General features: G+C 39.4%; 1 protein-coding gene across 4 annotated transcripts in view; it reads right to left on the reverse strand.

Annotated features, from left to right (window-relative positions):
• OPHN1 (oligophrenin 1) overlaps positions 1-17473 on the reverse strand; it is a 555959-nt gene that overhangs the window by 300937 nt on the left and 237549 nt on the right. For all 4 annotated transcript variants that reach the window (XM_041741146.1, XM_041741144.1, XM_041741142.1 and 1 more), the window contains exon 4: positions 4823-4884. In XM_041741146.1, the coding sequence (XP_041597080.1) occupies positions 4823-4884 (62 nt within the window). The remainder of the gene's footprint in view (positions 1-4822; positions 4885-17473) is intronic.

The following is a 17473-nucleotide window of genomic DNA, read 5'->3' on the forward strand; positions in this document are numbered from 1 at the left end:
TTCTAAGACAGGCAGGAACTGAAAGAATATGTGACCTCCAAAACAACTCTGCAAGAAATTTAAAGGGGGACTCTTTAAGAAGAAGTTCAGTGGAACAATCCACAAAACAAGGACTAAATAGATATCATGATGACACTAAACTCATATCTGTCAATAGTAACTCTGAACGTGAACGGGCTTAATGACCCCATCAAAAGGCGCAGGGTGTCAGAATGGATAAAAAAGCAGGACCCATCTATTTGCTGTCTACAAGAGACTCATTCTAGACAGAAGGACACCTACAACCTGAAAATAAAAGGTTGGAGAACCATTTACCATTCAAATGGTCCTCAAAAGAAAGCAGGGGTAGCCATCCTCATATCAGATAAATTAAAATTTACCCCGAAGACTATAGTGAGAGACGAACAGGGACACTATCTCATACTCAAAGGATCTATCCAACAAGAGGACTTAACAATCCTCAATATATATGCCCCGAATGTGGGAGCTGCCAAATATTTAAACCAATTAATAACCAAACTGAAGAAATACTTTGATAATAATACACTTATACTTGGTGACTTCAATCTAGCTCTTTCTACCCTCGATAGGTCTTCTAAGCACAACATATCCAAAGAAACGAGAGCTTTAAATGATACACTGGACCAGATGGATTTCACAGATATCTACAGAACTTTACATCCAAACTCAACTGAATACACATTCTTCCCAAGTGCACATGGAACTTTCTCCAGAATAGACCACATACTGGGTCACAAATCGGGTCTGAACCGATACCAAAAGATCGGGATAGTCCCCTGTATATTCTCAGACCATAATGCCTTGAAATTAGAACTTAATCACAACAAGAAGTTTGGAAGGACCACAAACACGTGGAGGTTAAGGACCATCCTGCTAAATGATGAAAGGTCAACCAGGAAATTAAGGAAGAATTAAAAAGATTCATGGAAACTAATGAGAATGAAGATAAAACCGTTCAAAATCTTTGGGATGTAGCAAAAGCAGTCCTGAGGGGGAAATACATCGCAATACAGCATCCATTCAAAAACTGGAAAGAACGCAAATACAAAAGCTCACCTTACACATAAAGGAACTAGAGAAAAAGCAGCAAATGGACCCCACCCCCAGCAGAAGAAGACAGTTAATTAAAATTCGAGCAGAACTAAATGAAATCGAGACCAAAAGAGCTGTGGAACAGATCAACAGAACCAGGAGTTGGTTCTTTGAAAGAATTAATAAGATAGATAAACCATCAGCCAACCTTATTAAAAAGAAGAGAGAGGACTCAAATTAATAAAATCATGAATGAGAAAGGAGAGATCACTACCATAACCAAGGAAATACAAACGATTTTAAAAACATATTATGAACAGCTCTATGCCAATAAATTAGGCAATCTAGAAGAAATGGACGCATTCCTGGAAAGCCACAAACTACCAAAACTAGAGCAGGAAGAAATAGAAAACCTGAACAGGCCAATAACCAGGGAGGAAATTGAAGCAGTCATCAAAAACCTTCCAAGACACAAGAGTCCAGGGCCAGATGGCTTCCCAGGGGAATTCTATCAAACGTTTAAAGAAGAAATCATACCTATTCTACTAAAGCTGTTTGGAAAGATAGAAAGAGATGGAGTACTTCCAAATTCGTTCTATGAGGACAGCATCACCTTAATTCCAAAACCAGACAAAGACCCCACCAAAAAGGAGAATTACAGACCAATATCCCTGATGAACATGGATGCAAAAATTCTCAACAAGATACTAGCCAATAGGATCCAACAACACATTAAGAAAATTATTCACCATGACCAAGTACGATTTATCCCCGGGACACAAGGCTCGTTCAACACTTGTAAAACAATCAATGTGATTCATCATATCAGCAAGAGAAAAACCAAGAACCATATGATCCTCTCATTAGATGCAGAGAAAGCATTTGACAAAATTCAGCATCCATTTCTGATCAAAACACTTCAGGGTGTTGGGATAGAGGGAACTTTCCTCAACATCTTAAAAGCCATCTACGAAAAGCCCACAGCAAATAAAATTCTCAATGGGGAAGCACTGGGAGCCTTTCCCCTAAGATCAGGGATGTCCACTCTCACCACTGCTATTCAACATAGTACTGGAAGTCCTCTCCTCAGCAACCAGACAACAAAAAGACATTAAAGGCATTCAAATTGGCCAAGAAGAAGTCAAACTCTCCCTCTTCGCCGATGACATGATACTCTACATAGAAAACCCAAAAGCAAAAAAAAAAAAAAAAAAAAAGAAAGAAAACCTAAAAGCCTCCACCCCAAGATTGCTAGAACTCATACAGCAATTTGGTAGTGTAGCAGGATACAAAATCAATGCCAAGAAATCAATGGCATTTCTATACACTAACAATGAGACTGAAGAAAGAAAATTAAGGAGTCAATGACATTTACAATTGCACCCAAAATCATAAGATACCTAGGAATAAACCTAACCAAAGAGGTAAAGGATCTATACCCTAAACTATAGAACACTTCTGAAAGACATTGAGGAAGACACAAAGAGATGGAAAAATATTCCATGCTCATGGATTGGCACAATTAATATTGTGAAAATGTCAATGTTACCCAGGGCAATTTACACGTTTAATGCAATCCCTATCAAAATACCATGGACTTTCTTCAGAGAGTTAGAACAAATTATTCTAAGATTTGTGTGGAATCAGAAAAGACCCCGAATAGCCAGGGGAATTTTAAAAAAGAAAACCATATCTGGGGGCATCACAATTCCAGATTTCAGGTTGTACTACAAAGCTGTGGTCATCAAGACAGTGTGATACTGGCATAAAAACAGGCACAAAGATCAATGGAACAGAATAGAGAACCCAGAAGTGGACCCTGAAATGGATGGTCAACTAATATTCGATAAAGGAGGAAAGACTATCCATTGGAAGAAAGACAGGCTCTTCAATAAATGGTGTTGGGAAAATTGGACATCCACATGCAGAAGAATGAAACTGGACCACTCTCTTTCACCATACACAAAGGTAAACTCAAAATGGATGAGAGATTTAAATGTGAGACAAGATTCCATCAAAATCCTTGAGGAGAACACAGGCAACACCCTTTTTGAACTTGGCCACAGTAACTTCTTGCAAGATACATCCACAAAGGCAAAAGAAACAAAAGCAAAAATGAACTATTGGGACTTCATCAAGATAAGAAGCTTTTGCACAGCAAAGGATACAGTCAACAAAACTCAAAGACAACCTACAGAATGGGAGAAGATATTTGCAAATGACCTATCAGATAAAGGGCTAGTTTCCAAAATCTATAAAGAACTTATTAAACTCAACACCAAAGAAACAAACAATCCAATCATGAAATGGGCAAAAGACATGAAGAGAAATCTCACAGAGGAAGACATGGACATGGCCAACATGCACATGAGAAAATGCTCTGCATCACTTGCCATCAGGGAAATACAAATCAAAACCACAATGAGGGAACCCTGGGTGGCGCAGCGGTTTGGCGCCTGCCTTTGGCCCAGGGCGCGATCCTGGAGACCCAGGATCGAATCCCACGTCAGGTTCCCGGTGCATGGAGCCTGCTTCTCCCTCTGCCTGTGTCTCTGCCTCTCTCTCTCTCTCTCTGTGACTATCATAAAAAAAAAAAAACCCACAATGAGATACCACCTCACACCAGTGAGAATGGGGAAAATTAACAAGGCAGGAAACAACAAATGTTGGAGAGGATGCGGAGAAAAGGGAACCCTCTTACACTGTTGGTGGAAATGTGAACTGGTGCAGCCACTCTGGAAAACTGTGTGGAGGTTCCTCAAAGAGTTAAAAATAGATCTGCCCTACGACCCAGCAACTGCACTGTTGGGGACTTACCCCAAAGATACAGTTGCAGTGAAACGCCGGGACACCTGCACCCCAATGTTTATAGAAGCAATGTCCACAATAGCCAAACTGTGGAAGGAGCCTCGGTGTCCATCGAAAGATGAATGGATAAAGAGGATGTGGTCTATGTATATAATGGAATATTACTCAGCCATTAGAAACGACAAATACCCACCATTTGCTTTAACGTGGATGGAACTGTAGGGTATTATGCTGAGTGAAGTAAGTCAATTGGAGAAGGAAAAACAGTGTATGTTCTCATTCATTTGGGGAATATAAATAATAGTGAAAGGGAATATAAAGGGAGGGAAAAGAAATGTGTGGGAAATATCAGGGAGACAGAACATAAAGACTCCTAACTCTGGGAAACGAACTAGGGGTGGTTGGAAGGGGAGGCGGGCGGGGGGTGGGGGGGAATGGGTGACGGGCACTGAGGCGGACACTTGACGGGTTGAGCACTGGGTGTTTTTCTGTATATTGGTAAATTGAACACCAATAAAAATTAATTTATAAAAAAAAGAAATATACTATAAATGTAAGGAAAAGTCTCCATACTGGTTTAAATAAAACAATTATATTCAAATATACATAAAGTCTATATTATTACTTCTATAAGCAGAGAAAGAGATAAATGAATAATTTAAGAACACTATGGGCCATAATTTCTTTCTACATGTTCAATAGCCTGGTTTAATGTCCTTTGAAACCCCTTCTTGCTGATACGAACAGGAATGTGATTTCCACACTAATTTCTCTCTACCTAATCAACTCCTGGGGTAAAAGCTTGAGATAGAATAACCAGATCTATTTCCTGAAGATCTTTACTGTTCTAAACAGCCATGAGACAGAAACTGAAACAACAGTATGAATACAATGAATGAGGACAGAAAAATCCCCAATATCAGGCAAGATATCAGTTCAAGGCCCAGTATTAGTTACCTACCATCATCATCCTCTCATTTTCTACTTCATTGAGCAATTCGGCAAATTCCTTGAAGGATTCAGCTAGAAGGACAGAATAAAAAAAAAAAACAAATTAACCACAGTACTTGATAGGGAAGTGGGCAGAGATCTGAGTGATATAAGTTAGGGACCAGTGCTCCAAACTGGCCTGGAAACTAGAGGAAGGCATCAAACCTAAGGCCAAGAGGAGAATGTGTTCAGTACTGTTGAATGCTTTTGTTTGTTTGTTTGTTTGTTTGCAATTCCACTATCCAAAAGATTTTTTTCCCTTCAGTTTTATTGAGATATAATTGACATACAACACTATGTAAGTTTAAGGATAGGAACTATTCTCTTGGCAACTTTCAAATATACCACATTGTCATGCTAATTAGTCATTATATTGTACATTACATACTCAGTTCTTATTAATCTTATGAATGTAAGTTTGTACCTTTTCATTACCTTCATTCAATAACCCCAACCCCCACCACTGGCAACAACAAAAATGATTTCTTTTAGTATGAGTTTGTTTTTTAGGTTCCACATATAAGTGAAAGCATACATTATTTCTTTTTCCCTTTGATTTATTTCACTTAGCATAATACCATAAAGATCCATTCATGTTGTCACAAATGGCAGAATATCCATCTATTTTATGACTGAATAGTTCCAGTGTATGTGTGTATTATATAGATATATATGTGTATATATATATATATATATATATATATATATATATATATATATATAAACACACATATATATATCAACTTAAGTTGTTTCCAATTCTTGGCTATTGTAGATAATGCTGCATTGAACACAGGAATGCCAATGTCTCTTCAACATAATAATTTAATTGCCTTTGGATATATACCAAGATGTGGAATTGCTGGATCATAAGGTAATTCTATTCCAAATTTTTTGAGGGACCTCCATTCTATTATCCACAGTAGCTGCACCAATTTACATTCCTACAAACAGATTCCTATTTATCCATATCTTTGCCAACATTTACCATCTCTTGCCTTTTTGATGAAAGCCATTCTAAGTGAGGGAATATCTCATTGTGGTTTTAATTGCATTTCCCTTATGATTAGTGATATAAAGCTAGTTTCATGTATCTATTGGCTATTTTAATATCTTCTTTGGAGCAACGTCAATTCAAGTCTCTTGCCCATTTTAATTGGATTATTTGGGTTCTTTGTTTGTAGTGCTATTGAATTGTAGTTATTTGTATGTTTTGGCTATTGACCCCTTATCAGATATACAAATTGCAAATATTATCTCCTATTCCATAGGTTGCCTTTTCATTTTTTAAAGATTTAATTTGTTTGAGAGAGAGAACCAGAGAGAGACAGAGACAGAGAGACAGAGAGAGAACAATCAGCGGGGAGGGGCAGAGGGAGAGGGAGAAGTAAATTCTCCCCAGAGCAGGGAACCCTACACAGGACTCAATCCCAGGATTCTGGGATCATAACCTGAGTCTACAGCAGACACTTAACTGACTGAACAACCCAGGGACCACTGCCGTTTTTTGTTTTGTTTTGTTTTGTTTTTTTTAGATTTTACTAATCTATTCATCAGAGACACAGAGAGAAAGAGAGGCAGCAACACAGGCAGAGGGAGAAGCAGGCTCCATGCAGGAAGCCCAACTCAGGACTCCATCCTGGGTCTCCAGGATCACACCCTGGGCTGAAAGTGGCGCTAAAATGCTGAGCCACTTGGGCTGCCCATCCCTGCCTTTTGTTGATTGTTTCTTTGGCTGTGCAGAAGAATTTTAGTTTGATGCAGTCCTTCTTATTGATTTTTATGTTTGTCATATCAAAAAAATTGCCAAGGCTCTATCAAGAAGCTTTTTCTCTGAGATTTCTTCTAGAATTTTATGGTTTCATGTCTTACATTTAAGTATAATCCATTTCAGGTTAACTTTTGTGAATAGAATAAGATTGGGATCTACTAACATTATTTTATATGTGAATATCTAACTTTCCCAAAAACAGTTAATGAAGAGATTATCTTTTCTCTACTGTATATTCTTACCTCCGTCATGTTAGATTAATTGACCAGATAAGTTTGAGTTGATTTCTGGTCTCACTATTCTGTTCCACTTGACCTATATACCTGTTTTTGTGCCAGTACCATACTGTTTTGATTACTACATCTTTGTAATATTATTTGAAATCAGGGAGGATGATGCCTTTAGCTTTGTTCTTGCTTCTCAAGATTGCTTTGACAATTCAAGGTCTCTTGTGGTTTAATAAAACTGTGAGGAATATTTGCTCTAGTGTGTGAAAGATGCTGGTGGTATTTTAATAGGGATTGCATTCAAGTTGTAGATTGCATTAGGTAGTATGGACATTTTAACATTATCAATTATGCCAATTCGAGACGTATGTCTTTCCATTTATTTGTGTCATCTTCAACTTCTTTCATCAATGTCTTACAGTTTTCAGAGTATAATCTTTCACCACCTTGGTTAAATCAATTCCTACTTATTTTGGTTATTATGCTCTTGGAAATAAAATCATTGTCTTTCTTTTGCAGATAATTTATTTTGTTGTGTTTTTTAAAACTTTTGGTTCTCTTCACCCATGTCACTCCTTACCACACAATTTTCTGGTAAAGACTTTTTTTTTGGTATGTTTTTCTATTGGCATTCGATATGCCAACATATAGCATAAAATCCAGTGCATATCCTGTCAACTGCCCCCCTCAGTGTCCATCACACAGTCACCCCAAACCCCTGCCATCCTCTCTTTCCACCACCCCTTGTTCTTTCCCAGAGTTAGGTGTCTCTCATGTCCTGTCACCCTCACTGATATTTCTCACTCATTTTCTCTCCTTTCTCCTTTAATCCCTATCACTATATTTTATATTCCCAAAATGAATGAGATCATATAATGTTAGTCCTTCTCCAATTGACTTGCTTCACGCAGCAAAATACCCTCCAGTTGGTTAAGGACCATCCTGCTAAAAGATGAAAAGGTCAACCAGGAAATTAAGGAAGAATTAAAAAGATTCATGGAAACTAATGAAAATGAAGATACAACCGTTCAAAATCTTTGGGATGCAGCAAAAGCAGTCCTGAGGGGGAAATACATCGCAATACAAGCATACATTCAAAAACTGGAAAGATCTCAAATTCAAAAGCTCACCTTACACATAAAGGAGCTAGAGAAAAAGCAACAAATAGACCCCACCCCCAGCAGAAGAAGAGAGTTAATTAAAATTCGAGCAGAACTCAATGATATCGAGACCAAAAGAACTGTGGAACAGATCAACAGAACCAGGAGTTGGTTCTTTGAAAGAATTAATAAGATAGATAAACCATTAGCCAACCTTATTAAAAAGAAGAGAGAGAAGACTCAAATTAATAAAATCATGAATGAGAAAGGGGACATCACTACCAACACCAAGGAAATACAAACGATTTTAAAAACATATTATGAACAGCTGTATGCCAATAAATTAGGAAATCTAGAAGAAATGGACGCATTCCTGGAAAGCCACAAACTACCAAAACTGGAGCAGGAAGAAATAGAAAACCTGAACAGGCCAATAACCAGGGAGGAAATTGAAGCAGTCATCAAAAACCTCCCAAGACACAAGAGTCCAGGGCCAGATGGCTTCCCAGGGGAATTCTATCAAACGTTTAAAGAAGAAATCATACCTATTCTACTAAAGCTGTTTGGAAAGATAGAAAGAGATGGAGTACTTCCAAATTCGTTCTATGAGGCCAGCATCACCTTAATTCCGAAACCAAAGACCCCACCAAAAAGGAGAATTACAGACCAATATCCCTGATGAACATGGATGCAAAAATTCTCAACAAGATACTAGCCAATAGGATCCAACAACACATTAAGAAAATTATTCACCATGACCAAGTAGGATTTATCCCTGGGACACAAGGCTGGTTCAACACTCGTAAAACCATCAATGTGATTCATCATATCAGCAAGAGAAAAACCAAGAACCATATGATACTCTCATTAGATGCAGAGAAAGCATTTGACAAAATACAGCATCCATTCCTGATCAAAACCCTTCAGAGTGTTGGGATAGAGGGAACTTTCCTCGACATCTTAAAAGCCATCTACGAAAAGCCCACAGCAAATATCATTCTCAATGGGGAAGCACTGGGAGCCTTTCCCCTAAGATCAGGAACAAGACAGGGATGTCCACTCTCACCACTGCTGTTCAACATAGTTCTGGAAGTCCTCGCCTCAGCAATCAGACAACAAAAAGACATTAAAGGCATTCAAATTGGCAAAGAAGAAGTCAAACTCTCCCTCTTCGCCGATGACATGATACTCTACATAGAAAACCCAAAAGCCTCCACCCCCAGATTGCTAGAACTCATACAGCAATTTGGTAGCGTGGCAGGATACAAAATCAATGCCCAGAAATCAATGGCATTTCTATACACTAACAATGAGACTGAAGAAAGAGAAATTAAGGAGTCAATCCCATTTACAATTGCACCCAAAAGCATAAGATACCTAGGAATAAACCTAACCAAAGAGGTAAAAGATCTATACCCTAAAAACTATAGAACACTTCTGAAAGAAATTGAGGAAGACACAAAGAGATGGAAAAATATTCCATGCTCATGGATTGGCAGAATTAATATTGTAAAAATGTCAATGTTACCCAGGGCAATTTATACGTTTAATGCAATCCCTATCAAAATACCATGGACTTTCTTCAGAGAGTTAGAACAAATTATTTTAAGATTTGTGTGGAATCAGAAAAGACCCCGAATAGCCAGGGGAATTTTAAAAAAGAAAACCATAGCTGGGGGCATCACAATGCCAGATTTCAGGTTGTATTACAAAGCTGTGGTCATCAAGACAGTGTGGTACTGGCACAAAAACAGACACATAGATCAATGGAACAGAATAGAGAACCCAGAAGTGGACCCTGAAATGTACGGCCATCTAATATTCGATAAAGGAGGAAAGACTATCCATTGGAAGAAAGACAGTCTCTTCAATAAATGGTGCTGGGAAAATTGGACATCCACATGCAGAAGAATGAAACTGGACCACTCTCTTTCACCATACACAAAGATAAACTCAAAATGGATGAGAGATCTAAATGTGAGACAAGATTCCATCAAAATCCTAGAGGAGAACACAGGCAACACCCTTTTTGAACTTGGCCACAGTAACTTCTTGCAAGATACATCCACGAAGGCAAAAGAAACAAAAGCAAAAATGAACTATTGGGACTTCATCAAGATAAGAAGCTTTTGCACAGCAAAGGATACAGTCAACAAAACTAAAAGACAACCTACAGAATGGGAGAAGATATTTGCAAATGACATATCAGATAAAGGGCTAGTTTCCAAAATCTATAAAGAACTTATTAAACTCAACACCAAAGAAACAAACAATCCAATCATGAAATGGGCAAAAGACATGAAGAGAAATCTCACAGAGGAAGACATGGACATGGCCAACATGCACATGAGAAAATGCTCTGCATCACTTGCCATCAGGGAAATACAAATCAAAACCACAATGAGATACCACCTCACACCAGTGAGAATGGGGAAAATTAACAAGGCAGGAAACCACAAATGTTGGAGAGGATGCGGAGAAAAGGGAACCCTCTTACACTGTTGGTGGGAATGTGAACTGGTGCAGCCACTCTGGAAAACTGTGTGGAGGTTCCTCAAAGAGTTAAAAATAGACCTGCCCTACGACCCAGCAATTGCACTGTTGGGGATTTACCCCAAAGATTCAGATGCAATGAAACGTCGGGACACCTGCACCCCGATGTTTCTATCAGCAATGGCCACAATAGCCAAACTGTGGAAGGAGCCTCGGTGTCCATCGAAAGATGAATGGATAAAGAAGATGTGGTTTATGTATACAATGGAATATTACTCAGCAATTAGAAACGACAAATACCCACCATTTGCTTCAACGTGGATGGAACTGGAGGGTATTATGCTGAGTGAAATAAGTCAATCGGAGAAGGACAAACAGTGTATGTTCTCATTCATTTGGGGAATATGAATAATAGTGAAAGGGAATATAAAGGAAGGGAAAAGAAATGTTGGGAAATATCAGGAAGGGAGACAGAACATAAAGACTCCTAACTCGGGGAAACGAACTAGGGGTGCTGGAAGGGGAGGAGGGCGGGTGTTGGAGGGGAATGGGTGACGGGCACTGAGGTGGACACTTGACGGGATGAGCACTGGGTGTTTTTCTGTATGTTGGTAAATTAAACACCAATAAAAGTTAATTAAAAAAAAAAAATACCCTCCAGTTCCATCCACATTGAAGCAAATAGTGGTATTTGTCATTTCTAATGGCTGAGTAATATTCCATTGTATACATAGATCACATCTTCTTTATCCATTCATCTTTCGATGGACACTGAGGCTACTTCCACAGTTTGGCTATTGTGGCTATTGCTGCTATAAACATTGGGGTGCAGGTGTCCTGCTGTTTCACTGCATCTCTATCATTGGGGTAAATCCCCAACGGTGCAATTGCTGGATCATAGGGAAGTTCTATTTTTAACTCTATTTAACCCCCACACAGTTCTATTTTTAACTCTTTTTTAACCTCCTCAAGGTTTTCCAGAGTGGCTGTACCAGTTCACATTCTCACCAACAGTGCAAGAGGGTTCCCCTTTCTCCACATCATATCCAACATTTGTTGTTTCCTGTCTTGTTAGTTCTCACCATTCTCACTGGTGTGAGGTGGTATCTCATTGTGGTTTTGATTTGTATTTCCCTGATGGCAAGTGATGCAGAGCATTTTCTCATATGCTTGTTGGCCATCTCTATGTCCTCCATGTGAAGTTTCTGTTCATGCCTTTTGCCCATTTCATGATTGGATTGTTTCTTTCTTTGCTGTTGAGTTTAATAAGTTCTTAATAGATCTTGGAAACTAGCCCTTCATCTCATATGTCATTTACAAATATCTTCTCACATTCAGTAGGCTTTTAGTTTTGTTGACTGTTTCTTTTGCTGTGCAGAAGCTTTCTATCCTGATTAAGTCTCAATGATTCGATTTGCTTTTGTTTCCCTTGCCTTCATACATGTATCTTGCAAGAACTTGCGGTGGCCAAGTACGAAAAGGATGTTGCCTGTGTTCGCCTCTATGATATTAATGGGTTCTTGTATCACATTTAGATATTTCATCCATTTTTTAGTTTATCTTTGTTGTATGCTGTAGCAGAATGGTCTAGTTTTATTTGTCTGAACATGGATGTCCAATTTTCCAAGCACCATTGATTAAAGAAACTGTCCTTTTTCTACTGGATACTCTTTCCTGCTTTGTCAAATAATAGTTGACCATAGAGTTGAGGACCCATTTCTGGGTTCTCTATTCTGTTCCATTGATCTATGAGTCTGTTTTTGTGCCAGTACCACACTGTCTTGATGACCACAGCTTTGTAGTACAACCTGAAATCTGGCATTGTGATGCCTCCAATCTGGTTTTCTTTTTCAATATTCCCCTGGCTATTTGGGGTCTTTTCTGATTCCACACAAATCTTAAGATTATTCATTCCAACTCTCTGAAGAAAGTCCATGGTATTTTGATAGGGATTGCATTAAATGTGTAAATTGCCCTGGGTAGCATTGACATTTTCACACTATTAATTCTTCCAATCCATGAGCATGGAATATTTTTCCATCTCTTTGTGTCTGCCTCAATTTCTTTCAGAAGTGTTCTATAGTTTTTAGGGTATAGATTCATTACCTCTATGGGGAGGTTTATTCGTAGGTATCTTATGCTTTTGGGTGCCATTGTAAATGGGATAGACTCCTTCATTTCTCTTTCTTCAGTCTCATTGTTAGTGTAGAGAAATGCCACTGATTTCTGGGCATTGATTTTGTATCCTGCCACACTGCCAAATTGCTGTATGAGTTCTAGCAATATTGGGGTGGAGTCTTTTGGGTTTTCCCTGTATAATACAATATCATGTCATCTGCGAAGAGGGAGAGTTTAACTTCTTTGCCCATTTGAATGCCTTTTATTTCTTTTTGTTGCCTGATTGCTGAGGCTAGGACTTCTAGTACTATGTTGAATAGCAGTGGTGAGAGAGGACATCCCTGTCATGTTCCTGATTTTAGGGGAAAGGTTCCCAGTGCTTCCCCATTGAGAATGATATTGACTGTGGGCTTACTGTAAATGGCTTTGAAGATGCTGAGGAATGTTCCCTCTATCCCTACATTCTGAAGAGTATTGATCAGGAATGGATGCTGTATTTTGTGAAATGATTTCTCTGCATCTAATGCAAGGATCATATGGTTCTTGTTTTTTCTCTTGTTGATATGATCTATCACGTTAATTGTTTTAACAGTGTTGAACCAGCCTTGCACCCTGGGGATAAATCCCACTTGGTCATGGTGAATAATCTTCTTAATATACTGTTGGATCCTATTGGCCAGTATCTTGTTGAGAATTTCTGCATATGTGTTCCACACGGATTTTGGTCTATAATTGTCCTTTTTGGTGGATTCTTTGGTTTTTGAATTATGGTGATGCTGGCCTCATCAAATGAGTTTGGAAGTATTCCATGGCTTTCTATGTTTTGGAACAGCTTTAGTAGAATAGGCATTGTTTCTTCTTTAAAGTTTGATACAATTCCTCTGGGAAGGCATTTGGTCCTGGACATCTGTGTCATGGGAGGTTTTTGATGACTCCTTCAATTTCTTCCCTGGTTATTGGCCTGTTCAGGATTTCTATTTCTTGCTGTTCCAGTTTTGGTGTTTGTGGTTTTCCAGAAATACGTCCATATCTTCTAGATTGCCTAATTTATTGGCATATAGCTGCTCAAAATATGTTTTTTAAATCGTTCGTATTTCCTTGGGATTGGTTGTGATCTCTCCTTTTTTCATTCATGATTTTATTAATTTGACTCTTTTTTTTCTTTTGTTTGTAATAAGACTGTCTAATGGTTTATCTATCTTATTAATTCGTTCAAAGAACCCACTCCTGGTTTTGTTGATCTGTTCTACAGTTATTCTGGTCTCTAGTTAATTGAGTTCTGCTCGAATCTTTATTATCCCTCTTTACTTGGTGTAGGTTTTATTTGCAGTTCTTTCTCAAGTTCCTTTAGACTCAAGGTTAGCTTGTGTATTTGAGTTTTTTTCCAATTTTTTGAGGGAGGCTTGATTTGTGATGTATTTTCCTCTCAGGACTCGCTTTGCTCTATCCCAAACATTTTGAACAGTTGTATTTTCATTTTTATTAGTTTCCATGAATCTTTTTAATTCTTCTCTAATTTCCTGGTTGACCCTTTCATTTTTCAGCAGGATGGTCTTTAACCTCCACATAGTTGAATTCCTTCCGAATGTCTTCTTGTGATTGAGTTCTAGTTTCAAAGCATTATGGTCTGAAAACATGCAGGGGACAATCCCAATCTTTTGGTATCAGTTCAGACATGATTTGTGACCCAATATGTGGTCTATTCTGGAGAAAGTTCCATGTGCACTTGAGAAGAATGTGTATTCACTTGAATTTGGATGTAAAGTTCTGTAAATATCTGTGAAATCCATCTGGTCCAGTGTATCATTTAAAGTTCTTGTTTCTTTGGAGATGTTGTGCTTAGAATATCTGTCATTTGCAGAAGGTGCTATGTTGAAGTCTCCCAGTATAAGTGTATTATTACATAAGAATGTCTTAACTTTGGTTATTAATTGATTGATGTACTTGGCAGCTCCCACATTCAGGGCATAAATATTCATGATTGTTAGGTCCTCTTGTTGGATAGATCCATTAAGTATGATATAGTGTCCCTCTTCATCTCCTACTACAGTCTTTGGGTTAACCTTTAATTTATCTGATATGAGGATGGCTACCCCTGCTTTCATTTGAGGACCATTTGAAAGGGAAATGGTTTTCTAACCTTTCATTTTCAGGCGGTAGGTGTCCTTAGGTCTAAGGATCATTAAGCCCATTCACGTTCAGAGTTACTTGAAATATATGAATTTAGCATCATCACAATACCTATTCAGTCCCTTTTTTGTGTGCATTATTTCCTTGGACCTTCTCTCTTTCACAGTCTCCCTTAATATTTCTTGCAGAGCTGGTTTGGTGGTCACATGGTCTTTCAGTTTCTGCCTATCTTGGAAGCTCTTTATCTCTCCTCCTATTCTGAATGAGAGCCTTGCTGGTAAAGTATTCTTGGCTGCAGGTTCTTCTCATTTAGGACCTGAATATATCCTGCCGGCCCTTTCTGGCCTGCCAGGTCTCTGTGGAGAGGTCTGCTTTTAATCTAATATTTCTGCCCATATAAGTTAGAGATCTCTTGTCTCCCAGCTTTAAGGTTTTTCTATTTAGCTTTGGAATTTTCAAGTTTCTCTATTAAATATCGAGGTGTTGAATGGTTTTTATTGATTTTAGGGGCGGGCCTCTATCTTCTGGATCTGAATGCCTGTTTCCCTCCTCAAATTAGGGAAGTTCTCAGCCATGATTTGTTCAAATATGCTTTCTGGTCTTCTGTCCCTCTCAACACCCGCTGGAACCCCAATTAAACGTAGGTTTTTTTTTTTTTTCCTTCTGAGGCTGTCATTTCTTTCCCTTAAGCTTTCCTTGATGGTCTTTTAATTTTTTTTTCTCTTTTTTCCTCAGCTTCCTTGTCATCAACTTGTCTTCTATGTCACTCACTCTGTCTTCTACCTCATTAACCCTCATCATTAGGATCTCCAGTTTGGATTGCATCTCAGTTAATTGATTTTTAATTTAGGCTGATTAGATCTAAATTCTGCCGTAATGAAGTCTGTTGAGTCCTTTATGCTTTTTCCCAGAACCACCAGTAGGTTTATTTTTTAAAAGATTTTTATTTATTTATTCATGAAAGACAGAAAGCGAGAGAGAGAGAGGCAGAGACACAGGCAGAGGGAGAAGCAGGCTCCATGCAGGGAGACTGATGTGGGACTCAATCCGGGGACTCCAGGATCACGCCCTGGGTGGAAGGCAGGAGCTAAACCACTGCCACCCGGGGATCCCCCACCAGTAGCTTTATAATTGTGCTTCTGAATTTGCTTTCTGACATCGAATTGTAATCTAAATTGTGTAACCTTTGGCACAGAGTACTGTTTCTGATTATTTCTTTTGTGGTGAGTTCTTTCTAGTCATTTTGCTCAGTGCAGAGTGGCTAAAAATTGGTTGTACTGGAAAAGGAAGGAAAAAAAAGACAAAAAAAAAAAAAAAAGGAGGAGTATCCTCAGCTTCTCTATACTGTAAATCCCTCTACTTCCCCGGAACTTTACAGCACTGTTTGGTCAAGAAGTTGCTCTTCCCCTCTCCTTCCAGCTGGTCTTCTGAGAATCTGCTGTGCTGATTCTCAGGTGTGTGCACCTGGGGGAGCTGCCCCACCCCCTGCCAGGTGCACGACTCAGTGGGAGCTGTTTATCCTGTGAGGCCCCTGTTCCCTGGTGGCTCCGCTCTGTCCCAGGTACAGGGTGACACCAGGAGGAACAATAGTGGCGGGGGCCAGCTCTCCACCTCTGGAGTCCGCTCCCGCAGGAACAATTGCAATCTCCCAGCCCACACTGGCCTGGATGCTCCAGGGCCGGGGGGTACTGATCTGCACAGCTTGGGGGTGCCGAGCTGCAGTAGTGTCCTCGCTGTCCTGTGCTCTCCCCACTTCTACCTGTCCTGGGGGGAGCACAGGATCCTGGGCTGTGTCCCCCAGCACCCTGGGATCTGGGGCCTCTGCTGCTTGAGTCACGCTTCTGGGGCCATGGCTCTGAAAGGCAGGGCGCAGCCCCCTCTGTCAGGAGCCGCCGCCTGAGCTTCTCCCGAAGCCCGTGACAGGCGCGCGCTCCAGCCCTTTGCAGAGATCGGCTGAGGTCTGTTGTGCGCTCTCCCCTGGGGCGCACTTCCTCTGTTAGTGACTCTGGGAGACTGGAGGCTCCACTGCCCCTCTTGTGGTTCTGCCAGGTTTCCCTGCTAAGCGCCTTTCCATCCGGAAAGAATCCGGTGGGATTTTTAAAGTTCCTGCTTCTGCAGGGCTGGGCTTTCCTGTCCCAGGAGGCTTTTGCCGCTGCCCTTAGCTGGCTCCTCTCGGAGGTCACTCTCCCACTGGATTCTTTACTTTTTTTTTTTTTCCATCTTCCTACCTTGATAGAAGCACAAACTCTTCTCTCTGTAGCATTCCAGCTGGTCTCTCTTTAAATCTCAGGCCGAATTCGTAGATTCTCAGGATGATTTGAAGGTTCTAGGTAAGTTAGTGGGGACAGGTGACTTGGGGGCCCTACTCCTCCGCCATCTTGCCCTGCGCCTTTTTGGTAAAGTCTTTAGGATTGTCTCCATATAAAATGGAGATAATTCTATTTCTTTCTTTGTAATTCTGATGCCTTTTATTTCTTTTTCTTACCTAATTTATCTGGCTAGGACTTCCAGTACAATGCTGAATAGCAATAGCAAGAGGGTACATTCGTTTTCTTTTTGATTTTAGAAGGAAAGCTTTGGAACTTTCACCACTGAGTATTATCTTAGCTGTGTGCTGTCACATATTGCCTTAATTATGTTGAGGTACATTCCTTCTATACTTAATTTTTTGAGAGTTTTTATCATAAACAGATGTTGAATTCTGCCAAATATGTTTCTTTATTATTTTTATTGGTGTTTAATCATAATACTAATAGTTTTTGTTTTGTTTGATTTAGCACTAT

The sequence above is a fragment of the Vulpes lagopus genome, chromosome X, assembly GCF_018345385.1.
Source record: "Vulpes lagopus strain Blue_001 chromosome X, ASM1834538v1, whole genome shotgun sequence".
Lineage (NCBI taxonomy): Eukaryota > Metazoa > Chordata > Mammalia > Carnivora > Canidae > Vulpes > Vulpes lagopus.